The following is an 18,493-nucleotide window of genomic DNA, read 5'->3' as shown; positions in this document are numbered from 1 at the left end:
GTCCTGTGTCATGTCTGTAATAATCTGCCATGTTTGTAGTCCTGTGTCATGTCTGTAATAATCTGCCATGTTTGTAGTCCTGCGCAGTGTTTGTAATCATCGGTCATGTTTGTAGTCCTACGTCGTGTTAGTAATCATCTGCCATATTTGTACTTCTGCTTTGTGTTTGTAATCAGCCACCCTTTTGTAGTCCTATGTCATGTTTGTAATCATCCGCCATGTCTGTAGTCCTGCGTTGTGTTGTAATCATGTACCATGTCTGTAGTCCTGCGTTGTGTTGTAATCATGTACCATGTTTGTAGTCCTGCCTTATGTTTGTAATCAGCTGCCTTTTTATAGTCCTATGTCGTGTTTGTAATCATCTGCTATGTTTGTAGTCCTTTGTCATGTTTGCAATCATCTGCCATGTCTGTAATCATCTGCCATGTTTGTAGTCTTGTGTCATGTCTGTAATAATCTGCAATGTTTGTCGTCATGCGTTGTGTTTGTAATCATTGTAATAATCTGCCATGTTTTTAGTCCTATGCCCGTTGTGTTTGTAATCATCTGCCATATTTGTAGTTCTGCATTATGTTCGTAATCAGCCGCCCTTTTGTAGTCCTACGTCGTGTTTGTAATCATCCGCCATGTTTGTAGTCAGGTACCCTCTTTGTAATCATCTGCCATGTTTGTAGTCCTGCGTTGTTTGTAATCATCTGCCATGTTTGTAGTCCTGCGTTATGTTTGTAATCAGCTGCCCTTTTATAGTCCTATGTTGTGTTTGTAATCATCTGCCATGTTTGTAGTCCTGCGTTGTGTTTGTAATCATCTGCCATGTTTGTAGTCCTGCGTTATGTTTGTAGTCCACTGCCCTTTTATAGTCCTACGTCGTGTTTGTAATCATCCGCCATGTTTGTAGTCCTGCGTTATGTTTGTAAATAGCTGCCCTTTTATAGTCCTATGTCGTGTTTGTAATCATCTGCCATGTTTGTAGTCCTGCGTTGTGTTTGTAATCATCCGCCATGTTCGTAGTCCTGCGTTATGTTTGTAAACAGCTGCCCTTTTATAGTCCTACGTCGTGTTTGTAATCATCCACCATGTTTGTAGTCTTGTACCCTCTTTGTAATGATCTGCCATGTTTGTAGTCCTGCGTTGTTTGTAATCATTTGCCATGTTTGTAGTCCTGCGTTATGTTTGTAATCAACTGCCCTTTTATAGTCCTATGTCGTGTTTGTAATCATCCGCCATGTTTGTAGTCCTGCGTTGTGTTTGTAATCATCCGCCATGTTTGTAGTCCTGCGTAATGTTTGTAAACAGCTGCCCTTTTATAGTCCTATGTCCTGTTTGTAATCATCTGCCATGTTTGTAGTCCTGCATTGTTTGTAATCAGCCTCCATGTTTGTAGTCCTGCGTTGTGTTTGTAATCAGCTGCCCTTTTATAGTCCTATGTCGTGTTTGTAATCAGCCGCCATGTTTGTAGTCCTGCGTTGTGTTTGTAATCATCCGCCATGTTTGTAGTCCTGCGTTATGTTTGTAATCAACTGCCCTTTTATAGTCCAATGTCGTGTTTGTAATCAGCCGCCATGTTTGTAGTCATGCGTTGTGTTTGTAATCAGCTGCCCTTTTGTAGTCCTGTGTCGTGTTTGTAATCGTCCGCCATGTTTGTAGTCCTGCGTTATGTTCGTAATCAGCTGCCCTTTTGTAGTCGTATGTCGTGCTTGTAATCATCCGCCATGTTTGTAGTCCTGCGTTGTTTGTAATCATTGTAAACATATGTCATGTTTGTAGTCCTGCGTCGTGTTTGTAATCATCTGCCATGTTTGTAGTCCTGCGTTATTTTTTTGTAGTCCTACATCGTGTTTGTACACATCCACCATGTATGTAGACCTGTACCCTCTTTGTAATCATCCGCCATGTTTGTAGTCATGTGTTGTGTTTGTAATCAGCCGCCGGATTTGTAGTCCTATGTTGTCTTTGTAATCATCCCCCATCTTTGTAGTCCTGTACCCTCTTTGTAATCATCCACCAGGTTTGTAATCATGTGTCGCGTTTGTAGCCATGTGTCACGTTAGCTCCTTTCTAAGCAGCCACCTTATCGTGATAGAGGAGTTTGCGTGTCCCAATGATCCTAGGATGAGACGTGTGTTGCGTACATAATCCCCTACCGTATTTGTAGTCTTGTGCTGTTTGCAGTGTCATTTTTGTAGCCATGCGGTATGCTTTTTTCATTTTTCCTCATATTTGAAGACAAGTCTCATATTTTTAATCCTTCGCCATATTTGTAGTCCTGTGGTATGTTTGTAATCATCCGACACATTTGTAGTAATTCACAATATGTGTAGTTCTGTGCTATGTTTCCAGTGCTGTGCTATTTTTATAGTCATGTAATATGGTTTTCATTCTCTGCCATATTTGTAGTCTTGTGTCATGCTTCTAAACATCGGCCATATTTGTGGCCCAATGGTATGCTTTCAGTGCTGTGCCATTTCTGTACTGTAGTCTTGTGTCACGTAAGTGATCCTTCGACATATTTGTAGTCCTGCGACATATTTGCAGTGCTGTGCCATGTTTATAGTCTTCTTTCTGCCTCAACATGCACTACTTTCTGTAGGTTTGGTCAACCAACTCAGTATGCAGCAGGGTTAGGGTTGGTTATGCAGGGTTAGGGCCGGTGTGATGTCATGTGATGTGCATAAATTTGTCACACTTGAACATTGTTTTTTCAGGGAGAACTTACCATCAGTCTGCTGCAGCTAACGTCCAGAATGAACAATACTGAATAAGAAAAAGTGTAATACAGTGGAACCCTTTTAGGTCGACAAACATTACAGCCATTGCTTGAACACTATTTGTGACTTTGGCCAGAGACGTGAGGAAAATGCATGCTAATAAAGGATCTTTCAACTTATGGCAGATTGTTTACATCGTTCTCATCAATTTGTGCAAAATTTAATTGGAGGCACTTTGTCAAGTGCAGAAAAGCGAATGAAAGAGAGCTGAGAAGAAGAAAACCTTTGGCTCTATGTCGAAGCAATCAAGAGGAGGGTTCCACTGTACTCGGAACATCATCATGTGTACTCCAGACTAACTTCATTTATAGAGCACATTTAAAACAACAAAGTTGCGCTTTTCCATCAATAAAAGAAAAATACAAACAAAGAAAGGGAATAAAAAAAATACAAATCCCTTTCTAGTAACTCTACATTCAACAGCATAGAGAGGGTCACTGGTATTTAGTGAACATATAGATGGTTTTAAGAAAAAACGGTGACAGTTGAATGTAAGTTAAAAGTGACTTGATGATGACTGCACAGTGTGATGACCACATACACAAAGTTAGCATGTTAAGCTAGCAGGAGCTTAACATGTTAAATACTCACAGCAAAATAAAGTGACACTGGAGCTCGATTACACACGAGCCCCCCAAAAAAAGAGAACATATGAACATTAGTCAGCAGACGAGAAAAAATGCTGACGTGACGTGATGTGGACCATACCTCTGTATGCCCTGGAAGGTGCTGCTGGCCATGTCCACGATGCTGCCCGTGGGTCGGGCAACCACGCCCACCAAACCCTTCCCGATGCCTTTAAAGAACCCAGCCGTGCCCTCCTTCTTGGCCCCTGCACACAGAACCCAGCAATGGGTCAGCTGGAGCCACATCAGCGCCAACGACCAACACCGCGGGTTACCACGTACCCTCCACAGGTTTGGTGACGATGCCTGTCACTCCACTCATGACGCCCTGCACACACACACACACACACCTGTGCTGTAAGTGTACTGCAGTAGTGCAATCACCACACGGGGGAGCTGCACTGCTTCATTCCCACCTTCAGCAGGCCTTTCCCTCCTTTAGCCAGACTCTCGCCAAAGTCTTTCGGGGGGCGATTCATCTCCTCGCGTCGCTTCTGCTGGTATTCTTTGTCCATGGTCATGGCGGCCAGACCTTTTCCCACCGAGCCCGTGATCCTGGACACCACTCCTGCGGCGCCGCCTGCGGGAATGCCAGAGAAACACACGAGCCTCAGATCATCTCAAAATACAAAGAAGAGTCCGTTCCTCTTTGTCTCACCAACAGTGTGGCCCAGCAGGCTGCGGACGCCGATCACGAAACCTTCCGCGAACTCCTCAGGGCCTTGGACCGCCCCCTGACCCAACAGAGATATGACGTGCTCACTCACTATGCGACAAGCGTGTGTGTGTGTGTGTGTCTTACCTGAAAAGGCTCGTAAAAGAAGGCTTCCACACCCTCAGACAGACCTCGGATCAGTCCAAACGGGTTTCCCAGGACATCAAGACCCAGCACCAGAACATACATCTGCTTGAGGAACTGTACCCACAGACATGACACGCCAATCAGACGACAAGAACCCACAGCACTAGACAGGAAGAAGAGAGAAGCAGGACCAAGACCTGTTCACTGTAGTGCCGCACCGCCGCCCACATCAGCTTCTCTCTGCGGTAAAACTGGTACTTGACCTCGAAGAAGGCCAGCCTGTCAGGGGGCAGAACACAGCGGCCATTCACACGTGAGCACAGTGCCGTGCGAAAAGAGGCGTGTTACTTGAAGATGAGGTCGTCCACGTCCGTCAGCGTGGCGCCGATGCTTTTCAAGAGCAGGTTGAGGGATTGAACAACGGCCGCGTCTTGAGCCGAGTCATCTCCGCTTGAGCCCAGGGACAAACTGAGGTGGAGCTGAAGGACGGAGACACACAATTGAAATCGCTTGAAATGAAAAGCAGACTTTCTTCTCAATCTAACATAAATAAACAAAATGTGTAAACAACTGGGATTGACCGATTATGAGCGCTGATATTTGCCATTTTGACTTATATCTTTTTTTTAATGTATTTTTTTTACAACAGAACTACATCGCAGATACAATATACACATATGACAACGGTATTTAAAAAAATTATAATTAGTGAAGTAGACAGTACGGTTGTCCAAAAATGTTGATTTTCGGATTAATCGCAATTCTTATTTGGAACGATTCTTAATCGATTAAAAATAATCTAAAATCAATTTTTTTTATTAGATTTTTTTTTTATCTGTACTGTCCAGCCACTCAGGCAAATCATATTGTTGATTAGGGCTACGAATCTTTGGGTGTCCCACGATTCGATTCAATATCGATTCTTGGGGTCACGATTCGATTATAAATCGATTTTTTCGATTCAACGCGATTCTCGATTCAAAAACAATATTTTTCCTGATTCAAATCAATTCTCTATTCATTCAATACATAGGATTTCAGCAGGATCTACCCCAGTCTGCTGACATGCAAGCAGAGTACAAAAAAGAAGAATTATGAGAAATACTTTCAACCTTATTGAAAATAAGATATTCTTCATCTCAGTATGTTAATAATGACTGAATTAATTAATTAATTACATATTACAAAACTGTTGTATACTAATTCATAGATGTTATTTTATTATATAAAAAGGTCAGTAAATGATTCTATATATTTGTAAACGCTTGAAGTGGGAAAGGGGTAGGATTAAATAAGCTTTGCTTCTTCCTACTCCTTTTCGGGCATGATGTAAAATGAAATGATATGAAATTGTGTGATGTATTATGATGTAAGTGTGTTCATGTTCGAAATAAACTAAAGAAAAAAAAAGAAAGAAAGAGTAGTAGATTTTTGTAAAAAGCTTTTATAATTGTAAAGGACAATGTTTTATCAACTGTTGCAATAATGTAAATTAGTTTTAACTATTAAATGAACCAAAAATATGACTTATTTTATCTTTGTGAACATATTAGACACAATGTGTTGTCAAGCTTATGAGATGCGATGCAAGTGTAAGCCACTGTGACACTATTGTTCTTTTTTTTAATTTTTTTATAAATGTCTAATGATAATGTCAATGAAGGATTTTTAATCACTGTTATGTTGAAATTGTTACTAATATTGATACTGTTGATAATATTCATTTTTGTTTCACTACTTTTGGATTGTTCTGTGTCGTGTTTGTGTCTCCTCTCAATTGCTCTGTTTATTGCTGTTCTGAGTGTTGCTGGGTCGGGTTTGGTTTTGGAATTGGATTGCATTGTTATGGTATTGCTGTGTTATTATTTTGTTGGGTTGATTAATAAAAAAATAAAAAAATAAATAAATTAAAAAAAAAATAAATAAATCGATTTTTGAAAAATGAGAATCGATTTTTTCACACACCCCTATTGTTGATGTAGATGCCCGTATTTGCTGTACATATTTACTTTAGAAAAGAGAAGTGTTGGATATTGTATGGAGGAATGTAGTTAATCATAGAACTGGCAAAGAAAAAAGAAATCCAGATGCGATTCTGAATCGTTATACCCAAGAATCGAATAGGAATTGAGAGGTGCCCAAATATTCACAGCCCTAGTAGACAGTAATAACCACTGCTCTAGCATAAGCCCTTTGGCCCTGCTTGAGAAAAGTAAAATTTGTTTCGCTTAAGAATAAAATGACTCTATTGTCAAGAATTCTCTCCAAAGCTGTTTTGATGTCTAACAGGGCATTTATTTGATTTCTTGTGACAATTCTTCTTCTGGGCCTTGCGATGAGGTGGCGACTTGTCCAGCGTGTACCCCACCTTCTATAAATAAAGTTGATTTGATTTGATTTGATTCCGCCCGATTGTAGCTGAGATAGGCTCCAGCGCCCCCCGCGCCCCTGAAGGGAATAAGCGGTAGACAATGGATGGATGGATGGAAATCTTCTTCTGTCTGTTCATCGGCTTCCTCTCTCCTTCTAATGCAGGGCTGGTCGCCTGCAGTACGTCTCCTCTGCTTACCTGTCTGCTGGGAAATCCAGTTTTTGTCCTTCTTTCTAGGTGTCTTCACGGCCCCGTTTTGTTTGTTTTTGATGGAGTCTGCCCGACAAGCCTATGTCCGCAACACTCGGAGTGTGGGCTCATTAAAGGAGCCTGAGAGTTTCATGTTCCGTGATTCAATCAAATAACGTGACAGAGATGGATGGACATGAAGACCGCAGAAAGGATATCTCTGCCAAAAATCTAAACTTTTTCTAAATATCTTGACAAATAGGAGACTTATTCTAGAAGTAAAGAAGAGCAGGCAGCAGCTCACACATTTTCATACTTTTTGTAACATCCAGGATGAAGTTATGTCAGCCATCTTGAAAAATGTCTCAACTATAATCTAAGTGAATAAACCCAGAATTGTTTTATTTAAATGTTGGCAATATTTCAGGGTTCCTCACAAGGAAACCTTATAACGTATTAAATCCATGAACTGTTATAAAATTGTATAAAATTGAGGATAGTGAGTTATTGGGATGTAGAGAAATCCCATATTTTTACCAATTTTCCCATGAGATTCCCCATATTTTCAAATGCAAATGTTGATGCTACTTTTATAGACACAAGTAATAAAGATGTTTATGGAATCCCCTGATGTTTTTTGCTGCTAAATTAACCACAACATTAGTGCCGCATAAATGTTGCTATCATCCATCCATTTTCTACTGTCCAAGGTTTCCTAAAAAAATAAAACAACTAAAAGCCTTGTCCAGCTGATTGCTGACGTATACTATTAGTTAACTTTTACTGCAAATTAATTTCGGCTGTAAATATCAGTCATCGGCCTTCTTGACCACTTATAATCGATATCTGTATCGTCCCTGAAAAAAACATATGAGTCGATTTCTGGTAAACAAACATAAAACATGTTAGTGTGTGTGTGTGTGTGTGTGTGTGTGTGTGTGTGTGTGTGTGTGTGTGTGTGTGGACCTTGATGGGAGAGATGTGGAAGTGCTCAAAGAAGTTCAGTCCTGACGTGTCACTCAGAGAACTTTCCATCAGTTCAGCCTGCAGCTGCTCCACGTCTTTTTTGATCAGCTGAGTCTGAAACACACCAGTCACATGAGGCCCGTGCGCGTCACATGACACCTGGCGACACGCCCATCGCTACCTCCTGTCCTTCCGCCTGAGGGTCAGCGGCGGGCGTGAACAGAGCCAAGACGGCCGACAGGAAGCCCTGATCGATCTTCACCGCCATCTCCTGGACCAGGGCCATGAAGTACCTAGGCGGTGACACGTGCGTAGTGCTCGTCACTTTGTCGCTATGACGATCGCCCGCGGTTACACACTCACTTGAACTGCATGACGTTGCTGTGCTGGTTGAAGCGCGTGATGACGGACACGTCGATGAAGGGCTTCGGCTCTGTAGAGGCGGAGCTTGGGGTTAGACCACAGGACAGTGACATCACAACAGGAAGTGTTTGGGACGAGTTGACCACCTGAATCCAAGGCAATGGACTTCGGGGGAGGAACCGGGTGGAAGACAATGGGGAAGATGGCGCCCGGCAGCTGGTTGTCCACCTGGACATGCGTGATAACATACATAAAAGTGTGTATGTGCTCACCTGTGTGTGTGTGTGTGTGTGTGTGTGTTTACCTGCAGCCAGTGTAGTTGGGCCCTCAGGCTGCGCTGATGCTGAGACCGTTTGAACTCAACCTGGATCCCAGACAGGAAGTTCCTCCTCACTGGGCAGGAAAAGGGCTTTCGCATCATCATGATGGCGCCACTGAGGTTCACCTAACAAACAGGGACATTTAAACGTTTGAACAATCACTTTCACAGTCTGTGAAAGTGTTGACCTCTGACCTCCACGTTGGTGTCTACTTTGACCCAGCCGCCCTGGGTCTTCGCACTGAGTTGATTCTGGTAGGTTTTCTCCAATAAATTGATGATCTTCTGACTGAATGCCTTCCAACGATTCTTCCTCTTCATCTCCCACACTACACCTGAACTGTAGCACACGCACACACACATATATTATTTTCTCAAGTTCTAAAGGTGTCACAAAATACCAGGTGCGCCGAGTTGGAGTGGACAAAAATGTATCTGTGCTCAACACACACGCCAGGTTAACTTTCGCTTTCATCTCTGCCAAGGCGAGGTTGCAATATGGACAAAAGCTCATGAGGAGGGCAACCATTTTAGAAAATGCGCCAAACTTTAGACGGCTCGGTCCTCTCTCCAGCGCTGGCATTGCCATTGTCTGTACTTAATCTTTGTTAATATAATATAATAGTCACTTCTCATTACTTTAGACAGCTTTAGAATTAAATAGTCTGGGTGGACTTTTCCCCCGTAAAGGGTGGGTCCCAATGAAGGCAACACACAGTAAAGTCACATGTCAGAAATACACATTGATCCTACGTGCAATGGAAGCCAATATACATCGGTGTCTTACACTTATTTACTTATTGTTTTTTTAATACCTAATCAATCACTTACCGTCACGTCGTTATTGATTCAAAAACATTGATTAAAAAAACACACTGATATGGTTTGTCAATTAAATGTCATATTGTATTATTAATATTATTATTGTCCGAGGGGTAAGTGTGATTAGAGTTACTAGCATCCTGCCAAAAAGATACAACAAAAACAATGCAGCACTTGGATGTTTTATCATCTAGTTGTATTATCGTGAGAATATGTTTACATATTTGTAATCTCAGGGCATTCAATCGATCGCAACTGGACGGTTTGGTTTGTCTTAGAAGACGTTTCGCCACTCATCCGAGTAGGCTTCATCAGTTCGTGCTCATAGACTTAGATTGGTCACATCTAGTCTTAGACTTAGATTGGTCAAATCTAGTCTTAAACTTAGATTGGTCCATCAGTGTGTGAATGTGTGTGTGCGAATGGGTGAATGTGGAAAATAGTGTTAAAGCGCTTTGAGTTTCTTAAAAAAAAAAAAAGGTAGAAAAGCGCTATACAAGTACGAACCATTTACCATTTACATCTACTCTTAGACTTAGATTGGTCACATCTAGTCTTAGACTTAAAGTAGTCAGATCTGGTTTTAGACTTAGATTAGTTAAATCTGGTCTTAGACTTAGATTGGTCACATCTAGTCTTAGACTTAGATTGGTCACATCTAGTCTTAGACTTAGATTAGTCACATCTAGTCTTAGACTTAGATTGGTCCATCAGTGTGTGAATGTGTGTGTGCGAATGGGTGAATGTGGAAAATAGTGTCAAAGCGCTTTGAGTTCCTTAAAAAAAAAAAAAAAAAAAGGTAGAAAAGCGCAAGTACGACTCATTTACCATTTTCATCTAGTCTTAGACTTAGATTGGTCACATCTAGTCTTAGACTTAGATTAGTCACATCTGGTCTTAGACTTAGTTTAGTCACATCTGGTCTTAGACTTAGATTGGTCACATCTAGTCTTAGACTTAGATTAGTCACATTTGGACTTAGACTTAGTTTAGTCACATCTGGTCTTAGACTTAGATTGGTCACATCTAGTCTTAGACTTAGATTGGTCACATCTAGTCTTAGACTTAGATTGGTCACATCTAGTCTTAGACTTAGATTGGTCACATCTATCTTAGACTTAGATTGGTCACATCTAGTATTAGACTTAGATTAGTCACATGTAGTCTTAGACTTAGATTGGTCACATCTAGTCTTAGACTTAGATTAGTCACATCTAGTCTGAGACTTAGATTGGTCACATCTAGTCTGAAACTTAGGTTGGTCAGATCTAGTCTTAGACTTAGGTTGGTCACATCTAGTCTTAGACTTAGATTGGTCACATCTAGTCTTAGACTTAGATTGGTCACATCTAGTCTTAGACTTAGATTGGTCACATCTAGTCTTAGATTTAGATTAGTCACATCTAGTCTTAGACTTAGATTGGTCCATCAGTGTGTGAATGTGTGTGTGCGAATGGGTGAATGTGGAAAATAATGTCAAAGCGCTTTGAGTTCCTTAAAAAAAAAAAAAGGTAGAAAAGCGCTATACAAGTACGACCCATTTACCATTTACATCTAGTCTTAGACTTAGATTGGTCACATCTAGTCTTAGACTTAGATTAGTCACATCTGGTCTTAGACTTAGATTGGTCACATCTAGTCTTAGACTTAGATTGGTCACATCTAGTCTTAGACTTAGATTAGTCACATCTAGTCTTAGACTTAGATTGGTCCATCAGTGTGTGAATGTGTGTGTGCGAATGGGTGAATGTGGAAAATAGTGTCAAAGCGCTTTGAGTTCCTTAAAAAAAAAAAAGGTAGAAAAGCGCTATACAAGTACGACCCATTTACCATTTACATCTAGTCTTAGACTTAGATTGGTCACATCTAGTCTTAGACTTAGATTAGTCACATCTGGTCTTAGACTTAGATTGGTCACATCTAGTCTTAGACTTAGATTGGTCACATCTAGTCTTACACTTAAATTAGTCACATCTAGTCTTAGCCTTAGATTGGTCCATCAGTGTGTGAATGTGTGAATGTGTGTGTGCGAATGGGTGAATGTGGAAAATAGTGTCAAAGCGTTTTGAGTTCCTTAAAAGAAAAAAAAGGTAGAAAAGCGCTATACAAGTACGACCCATTTACCATTTACATCTAGTTTTAGACTTAGATTGGTCACATCTAGTCTTAGACTTAAATTAGTCACATCTGGTTTTAGACTTAGATTAGTCACATCTGGTCTTAGACTTAGATTGGTCACATCTAGTCTTAGACTTAGATTGGTCACATCTAGTCTTAGACTTAGATTAGTCACATCTAGTCTTAGACTTAGATTAGTCACATCTAGTCTTAGACTTAGATTGGTCCATCAGTGTGTGAATGTGTGTGTGAGAATGGGTGAATGTGGAAAATAGTGTCAAAGCGCTTTGAGTTCCTTAAAAAAAAAAAAAAAAAAAAAAAAAAAAAAAAAAAAAAAAAAAAAAAAAAAAGGTAGAAAAGCGCAAGTACGACTCATTTACCATTTTCATCTAGTCTTAGACTTAGATTGGTTACATCTAGTCTTAGACTTAGATTAGTCACTTCTGGTCTTAGACTTAGTTTAGTCACATCTGGTCTTAGACTTAGATTGGTCACATCTAGTCTTAGACTTAGATTGGTCACATCTAGTCTTAGACTGGTCACATCTAGTCTTAGACTTAGATTGGTCACATCTATCTTAGACTTAGATTGGTCACATCTAGTCTTAGACTTAGATTGGTCACATCTAGTCTTAGACTGGTCACATCTAGTCTTAGACTTAGATTGGTCACATCTAGTCTTAGACTTAGATTGGTCACATCTAGTCTTAGACTTAGATTGGTCACATCTAGTCTTAGACTTAGATTGGTCACATCTAGTCTGAAACTTAGGTTGGTCACATCTAGTCTAGCGGCTGGTGCCAAAACCCCAAATACTATACTGTACTCCAAAAACCATTAGGGTGTGCCTGGGCAAGGATGGTTTCGCCCCATCGTAGTGAGAAAAACAATTGCTTTGATGCAAACAAGACAATCCTAACTGTCAAAGCCAACGACAGTCGTTGAAGTGTAATTTCCCCTCGTTAGCATTAAAGAAATTGTGTGGCAGAACGATCGCTGTGGGTCGACTACTACCAGCCCAAAAATGTCAGAATCATCCACGTTATTGTTCCATTCAGTTGTAAACAAATGGCATTCTGGTTACAGACATTTCTAACTCCTGTTATTTGTTGGAGGCTAAATTGCAGTCTTTTCGGAATGGTTGAAAGGACAATGTTGTATGTGGGAGAGAGGTGGTGTCGCACACCTCGCCCTTTGTTCAGGGATAGTTTTTCAACCTTTACATAGATGGCTTCCCTCACTCCTCTTTAGTACCAAGCGTCCTCCCTGTCCAGAATCTGTAAATTTGTGTTCTCAAAGGAGTGCTGTTTCTCCCTGAGGTGCAAGTAGACAACTGAGTCTTTGCCTGAATATTTTTGCCCGTCTATGCTGTGCCATGCGTAGGCTTAGTGGTTGTTTTGTTAACATATTTGCATCTAAATATATAGTTTTTATTTTATTTTGTTATTTTTATTATCATATATATATTTATTATTTTATTTGCAATGTTTCTGTTGCTTGTTTTGATTGTACTAGTTGTATTTTAACCATGAGAAGCACTTTGTGAGCTCTCTCTGTGAGAAGTGCGATATAAATAAAATTGACTTACTAACATATCTAGTTACACATAATTATATTGCATAATTACTGTAAGTTTACAAGAAATTGCGCAGATCCAATATACATGTCCTCAATGCTGTTTAGCTCCATTTTAAACACCTAATCAAAAATAAGGCAGCTCTTTGTCACATACAAGTATTTCCTCGATACAAACATGTGTTTATCTTACCACAGCCTCCATTAGTGTAGAACGTGTCAGGGCTCTGTGCGTAAAGTTACTCTTATCAGTTTTGTTTGTTTTTTTGTAGTTCACTAGTGCACAAAATACGTTCCTAATAAATGTTAACTTGTGATGTGTTTTGATAGCCCTTAAAAAGTAGGTAGTTGAACCTCTAAAATTCAAAGCTTTGATGCATTTGTGAACAGCTAAAATTATGCACCAAGCAAACTATAACCTGCTACCTAAGAATGTACAACAATTCTTCCCAACAAAAGAGGAGAAATATACCAACAGTTAAAACCTTTAGTATATTACTATGTGGAAATTAATTATGGAATGGATTAAGCAAAGAAGTCAAACAATGTACTAATATGATCCAGTTTAGACAGCTGTTTAAACTAAAAGGGTTTGCAAAGTTCTGTACAAGGAAGAAGAATAATGATAAATGTTTAGAACTTTATTGAAAATTAGATATTATTCCTCTCATTATGTGAATCATAACTGACTTAAATACTTATTAAGATAGCTGTTGTCTCTAGAATTCAGTGACGTAAATTGTTTTACAAAATGAGAACAGGAAGTGAATATGTGTTAGTAATTACTAATTGGAAAAAGGGGTAGGAGGATTAAATAAGCTTTGCTTCTTCCTACTCCTACTCCGGACATGTTTCAAGAGAAATGAAAAAAATCTAATATGTGATGTATCATATTGTAATTGTATACATGTTCGAAATAAACTTAAACCATAACGATATTAAATAAAACAAATCCTAATATTTCCATGGTGTTAATAGCAGCATAACATGTGTAAAAAACACACAAATACGATACCTGGGAATGCCGATGTAGGCGACTTCCTGTCTGCTGGCATTGTTGACCAGAGAGAGGCCAAGGTTTTGGAGTGAGACCTTGATTTCCTGTTCAAACTGTTCCAGTTCTTCGGCCTGTCGAGCTTTGGTCACCACAGCAACATCTTCGGTAAAGAGCAGCACCCGCTGGCGTCCGTCTAAGAAGGACACCCAGTGGACCTGGGACAGGCTGTCGTAGGAGAACTGACCGACCTCGTCCTGTGACAAAGTTCAGAAGATGTCAAACTTGGAGGGTCCCTGAAGTCAAGTGCACTCCAGTGCGTCAGACCTTGAGAAGGTCCGTCTGTCCAGAGTGTTCCATGCAGCTCCAGCTGAGGGTTCGAAGCCCAGCAGGGTCGTCCCAGGCAAAACGTCGAGCCTCGCCGGGTTTCAGCTGATGTACCGCGTCACAACCACTGAGAAAGAAGAGCAGATCTGAGTGTCTTTTCTACTCTAAAGCCGCAGATGTCTCAGTGGAGTCCAAGACATACAGTTAGCATCGGCAGACACAAAGCAGCAGAGATGTGAGCACTGTTTAGAAAAAAGTGGAAAATTAAGAAAAAAAAGAGGAAAATTGAGAGAAAAAGGGGACATTTCTATCAGCACAAAGTGTTGCCATGCAAAACTCGAAAATAACATTTTGAAAATCAAGACTACATTTCCTGCAATTCCTTGTATTCCGTCATGTGACTTCTTCCCGGAATTGAAAAGCAGTGGCTGTCAACCAAGCTAAGATGGCTGTTATACAGCAAGCAGCGCGTAAACTACCTGAGTACAAAACAGGCTTTAATCTTCCTGCAAAAAGCAGATATGAGCAAATATTAAACTATGCAATGGAATAGATCCATATAATTTATTGAAAAAAGATTTGTCAAGTGATATCCAGGATTATACGTTGGTCGCCTTACCAGACATATCTAACGATTGTGCTCCAGACATAATTCTACACAGATGAAAACTTGGAAAAGCAAGGAGGTCTACAACTTCTTTGTGTGTGGCTAGGTCAAGGAAATTGGTATCAAGACTCTCCTGCATCGTTTCTCCTCAGGTAAGGTTGCATTTCATGAAATTGCGCCTACTTACAACTGCCATGTTTGTTGCTGTTGCACGCGTTGTTAACGAGTTGCGTGTTTTTCCCGCCTTTATCAAAATATAACTACAGATGTCAACATTGTGTATGTGCTGAAAGTTTCATTTATGATTGTTGCCTTTGGTAAAATCTTAACTCTTTCAGGTTTTGCTCACATTTGATTTATTTTATTTTGGCTCGCCGAGTTGGTGCTTTTCGAAACACTCGTAGCAAACGTGTTTAAGAAATACAAATAATATCAAGATAATACTTAAATGGGAAATATTAAACGTTAAAAGTATATCAAACAAAACTTTAACGAAGTGCGTTCTTCAACTCTGCTCCCTTGGACTGTAGTGTGAGCTGCTTTTCTAGATGTCGTCTTGTAAAATCTTGCATCATCCGCCCTATTGATAACCTTTCGAAGTCTGAAGAAAGGTTTATCTTTTGAACGATTTGTACAGCTGAAAACAACACAATAATAAGGCATTTTTCATCTAGAAAGGCTAAATGGCACCTAGTACCCATTGAGAACAGCGCGAGCTTGACCACCACACATATTTATTGGGCGGGATGTGAGATGGACGTGGCATCAGTAAAATCCAAGCAATAAGAAGGTTGCATATGACATCACATCTGTTTTTCTTCTTCGCGGCTTAATTCACACGAAGGTCAAGCAGCTTGAGCGTAGCATTAAGTGAGAGTGAGTGTAGAAGTTGAGCAGAAAATGCCGTATTGCTGTTCTGTTCTGTTCTTGGGTGTTCCAGTCAGTCAAACAGAGAGATAGGAAAGAGCTTTCATAGAGTCCCAAAAGAAGTGGTTCATAAAGGTAATGAAGTCAGGGAAAAACCTAAGTGCGTCGAGGGAAATGGCTCTTAAAATTAATCACTTTCATCTTTGTGTGGAACACAATTGGACCATGCTTGTGTCTGCAGTGATCACTTTGTAAAATGTTTGTTTGAACATTTGATTTGTTTGAGAAACTTTCTGTGATGCAATCGAGTTTATTCTCTAGTATATTAGTAGTGTTTGAGAGCACAACTAAACGTAAATAAAAAAAAACAATAGATCACATTAGTTTGTGTTATTTTGTGGTTGCTATGCCTAAATATAACTAACTACAAAGACCTGCTTGCGCAAATAAACTAACTTCATGTTAAGTCCTAATAATAAATATCATGATTGTTGGTCCAATCCACCGTATTTTCATTGACCATTTTCATAACAGAAACTAAAAGCTTAGTTGTTGTTGGTATGCAGGAAAGCCAAGTGCTTTATTGGACACGGATGACCACATTATAGCGTCTTTGGTGATATTTGTTAGCATCAAGAAAATATCCTTAATACTTTTATTAAACTAGATGAATACATCTCTCATAGACTCAACAGCTTGATATCGCTAACAAACGTTGCTGAACAACAGGGAGATATACAGCTAAACAATGAGACAAAATACGAACTTCACAGCATAAAAACAACTGCAGACATGAATTGTAGATGAGACTAATATTTGTAGCAGGAAATCAACTGCAAACAAACGTTTCCTTTTTCTCATTAGCGTCACGATCACAGCAGCTCGGTACATCATTTTCTCACATTATGATAATTGAAAATGTAAAGCAAAATTCTATAACCTGCATGCAAAAACCTCAGAAAATGTTCCCCATTTGGCAACTCTAACATGTAGCCACGCTCCCTTGGGTAACATATTTTCGGTGACCTCTGTTTACTATCCGTCACGTCAAAAATACACCTTCCTGCTGGCTACTAATACTCTAGAACCTATGTGTCAAAGTCAAGGCCCGCGGGATGGATCTATGGCCCCTGAGATGATATTTGATTAGTATTAGAACCAGGCCCGCAGGCCACAGCCGCCTGCTGCTGCACGCACCAATACTCCATCAGTGTTGGCGCTAGGAATTTTCAAAATCAAGTCATAAAAATGGGGTCCCACAGTAAATTTTAGGGGGGTCCCAGTTTTTTGTAACCGTTTTGAAAACAAATGATAAATGTATGCATTATCCTGTTATATCTTACATTCTATATTGTGTTTTGGAAAAAGGTTGTCATAAACGTTACTTAATTCATAAAAAAAAAAAATGTTATGCATATGTAAATGTATTCAGTTATAAACATTCATTCACTTTCTGTTTCTTCTTTACTTCATGGATTTAAACTTTACCGCTGCCGGTATTTTTTTCTATATTTTTATTGTATAATTTTAAGAATGTGTTTGTTCTATTTTTGGCCAAAGTAAGACAAAGAAAACAATCTGAAGTTGTCTTTATTTTTTAGTTTTAATGCCATGATTTTAATATCCTGACCCGCTCTGCACAGATTTTCCTCTATGCGGCCCCTGAGCTAAAATGACTTTGACACCCCTGCTCTAGAACTACAACTGGTTGGGAACTAACAATGTTTGGATTGTAATTATCCAAATATGATTAGCAAAGTGGATAACCGGCATCAACGTTGTGGCTCGGAGAGCGAAACGAAGGAGATAACTAGTAAGCTAGCTTGATGGTTAGTAAACTAGCGAGCTTGTTTCCCGTCTTGCAACTCGGTGCTGCATTTTAGACAAGAGAAACAGCGAGCGTTCAACACATTTTGTGTGGATCCTATTTTTATTGATATTTCATTTAAAAAAAGCACAAGTGATATTTCGACGCAAAAAATGTTTTGTTTAAAAATGCGGATTTGCACAATTTTGTGGACATTTCACATGCCTAAAGTGGCAGTGGTAGTGTGAGTGGGAAGCAGATTGACCTCTGACCTCTGTCTGTAGCTGAGGTTGACCCACGGCGTGTGGTTGACCAGCAAGGCGGGCGCCGCTCCTTCGTAGTAATCACTGAAGCTGATGACCGTCGAGTGGTCGGAGATGTTGACGTCCACGATGATACCGCCACACTGCATGAATAAATATTTCCTCATCAGTAAGCTGCCATGTGAATGGTCCAAAAGGAGATACCCACCGTGGCCAGGCACAGCAGCGTGCCGTTGTCCTGGCGATTAAAGAAGAAGAACTTGGAGGCCGACTCGGATCCAACCACGCGCACACACAGTTTCTCCGAGCTGCTATCGGGCCATAGAGGGAGGCACTGCAACGGCGTGACCACAAACTCTCAGCACGCGTGACATGCTCGATGACGCAGGGACACGCAGACAAGATCCTCTCACCTCAGTGGACGAGATGTAGTGCCACCTTGCCGTCGTCGGGCTGGTGACCTCTCCCACCTCCAGCTCATAGGAGGACTTGTTGACAAGGGTGTAGAAGGGACTCATGGTAACGATCTTGGTCAGGTTAAAACTGCTCATCTGGATGCTCACGCCCACCTGTGTTAACGTGTTCGGTGTGGTCAGCTACAGCCGATCAAACAACTAAAGCTGCGAGCATGTAACTCAGGGTTCACGCAGGTAAGCACTTTTTTGGGCAAATCTTCAGAATGAGAGTTTGTCACCATGCCTCGCCCACAC

General features: G+C 40.3%; 1 protein-coding gene across 4 annotated transcripts in view; it reads right to left on the bottom strand.

The window, feature by feature from the left end:
- vps13c (vacuolar protein sorting 13 homolog C) overlaps positions 1–18,493 on the bottom strand; it is an 85,123-nt gene that overhangs the window by 7,566 nt on the left and 59,064 nt on the right. For all 4 annotated transcript variants that reach the window (XM_061963789.2, XM_061963791.2, XM_061963790.2 and 1 more), the window contains 18 exons: positions 18,197–18,352; positions 17,992–18,117; positions 17,793–17,926; positions 14,240–14,366; positions 13,934–14,169; positions 8,600–8,744; positions 8,390–8,530; positions 8,232–8,313; positions 8,086–8,155; positions 7,904–8,015; positions 7,723–7,836; positions 4,545–4,675; positions 4,394–4,475; positions 4,197–4,310; positions 4,053–4,128; positions 3,811–3,974; positions 3,677–3,722; positions 3,477–3,600 (listed from right to left, as the gene is read on the bottom strand). In XM_061963789.2, coding sequence (XP_061819773.2) covers positions 3,477–3,600; positions 3,677–3,722; positions 3,811–3,974; positions 4,053–4,128; positions 4,197–4,310; positions 4,394–4,475; positions 4,545–4,675; positions 7,723–7,836; positions 7,904–8,015; positions 8,086–8,155; positions 8,232–8,313; positions 8,390–8,530; positions 8,600–8,744; positions 13,934–14,169; positions 14,240–14,366; positions 17,793–17,926; positions 17,992–18,117; positions 18,197–18,352 — 2,180 coding nt within the window. The remainder of the gene's footprint in view (positions 1–3,476; positions 3,601–3,676; positions 3,723–3,810; positions 3,975–4,052; positions 4,129–4,196; positions 4,311–4,393; positions 4,476–4,544; positions 4,676–7,722; positions 7,837–7,903; positions 8,016–8,085; positions 8,156–8,231; positions 8,314–8,389; positions 8,531–8,599; positions 8,745–13,933; positions 14,170–14,239; positions 14,367–17,792; positions 17,927–17,991; positions 18,118–18,196; positions 18,353–18,493) is intronic.

Source organism: Nerophis lumbriciformis, linkage group LG06, assembly GCF_033978685.3.
Source record: "Nerophis lumbriciformis linkage group LG06, RoL_Nlum_v2.1, whole genome shotgun sequence".
Classification (NCBI taxonomy): Eukaryota; Metazoa; Chordata; class Actinopteri; order Syngnathiformes; family Syngnathidae; genus Nerophis; species Nerophis lumbriciformis.
This window is presented reverse-complemented; position numbering and strand designations above follow the sequence as displayed.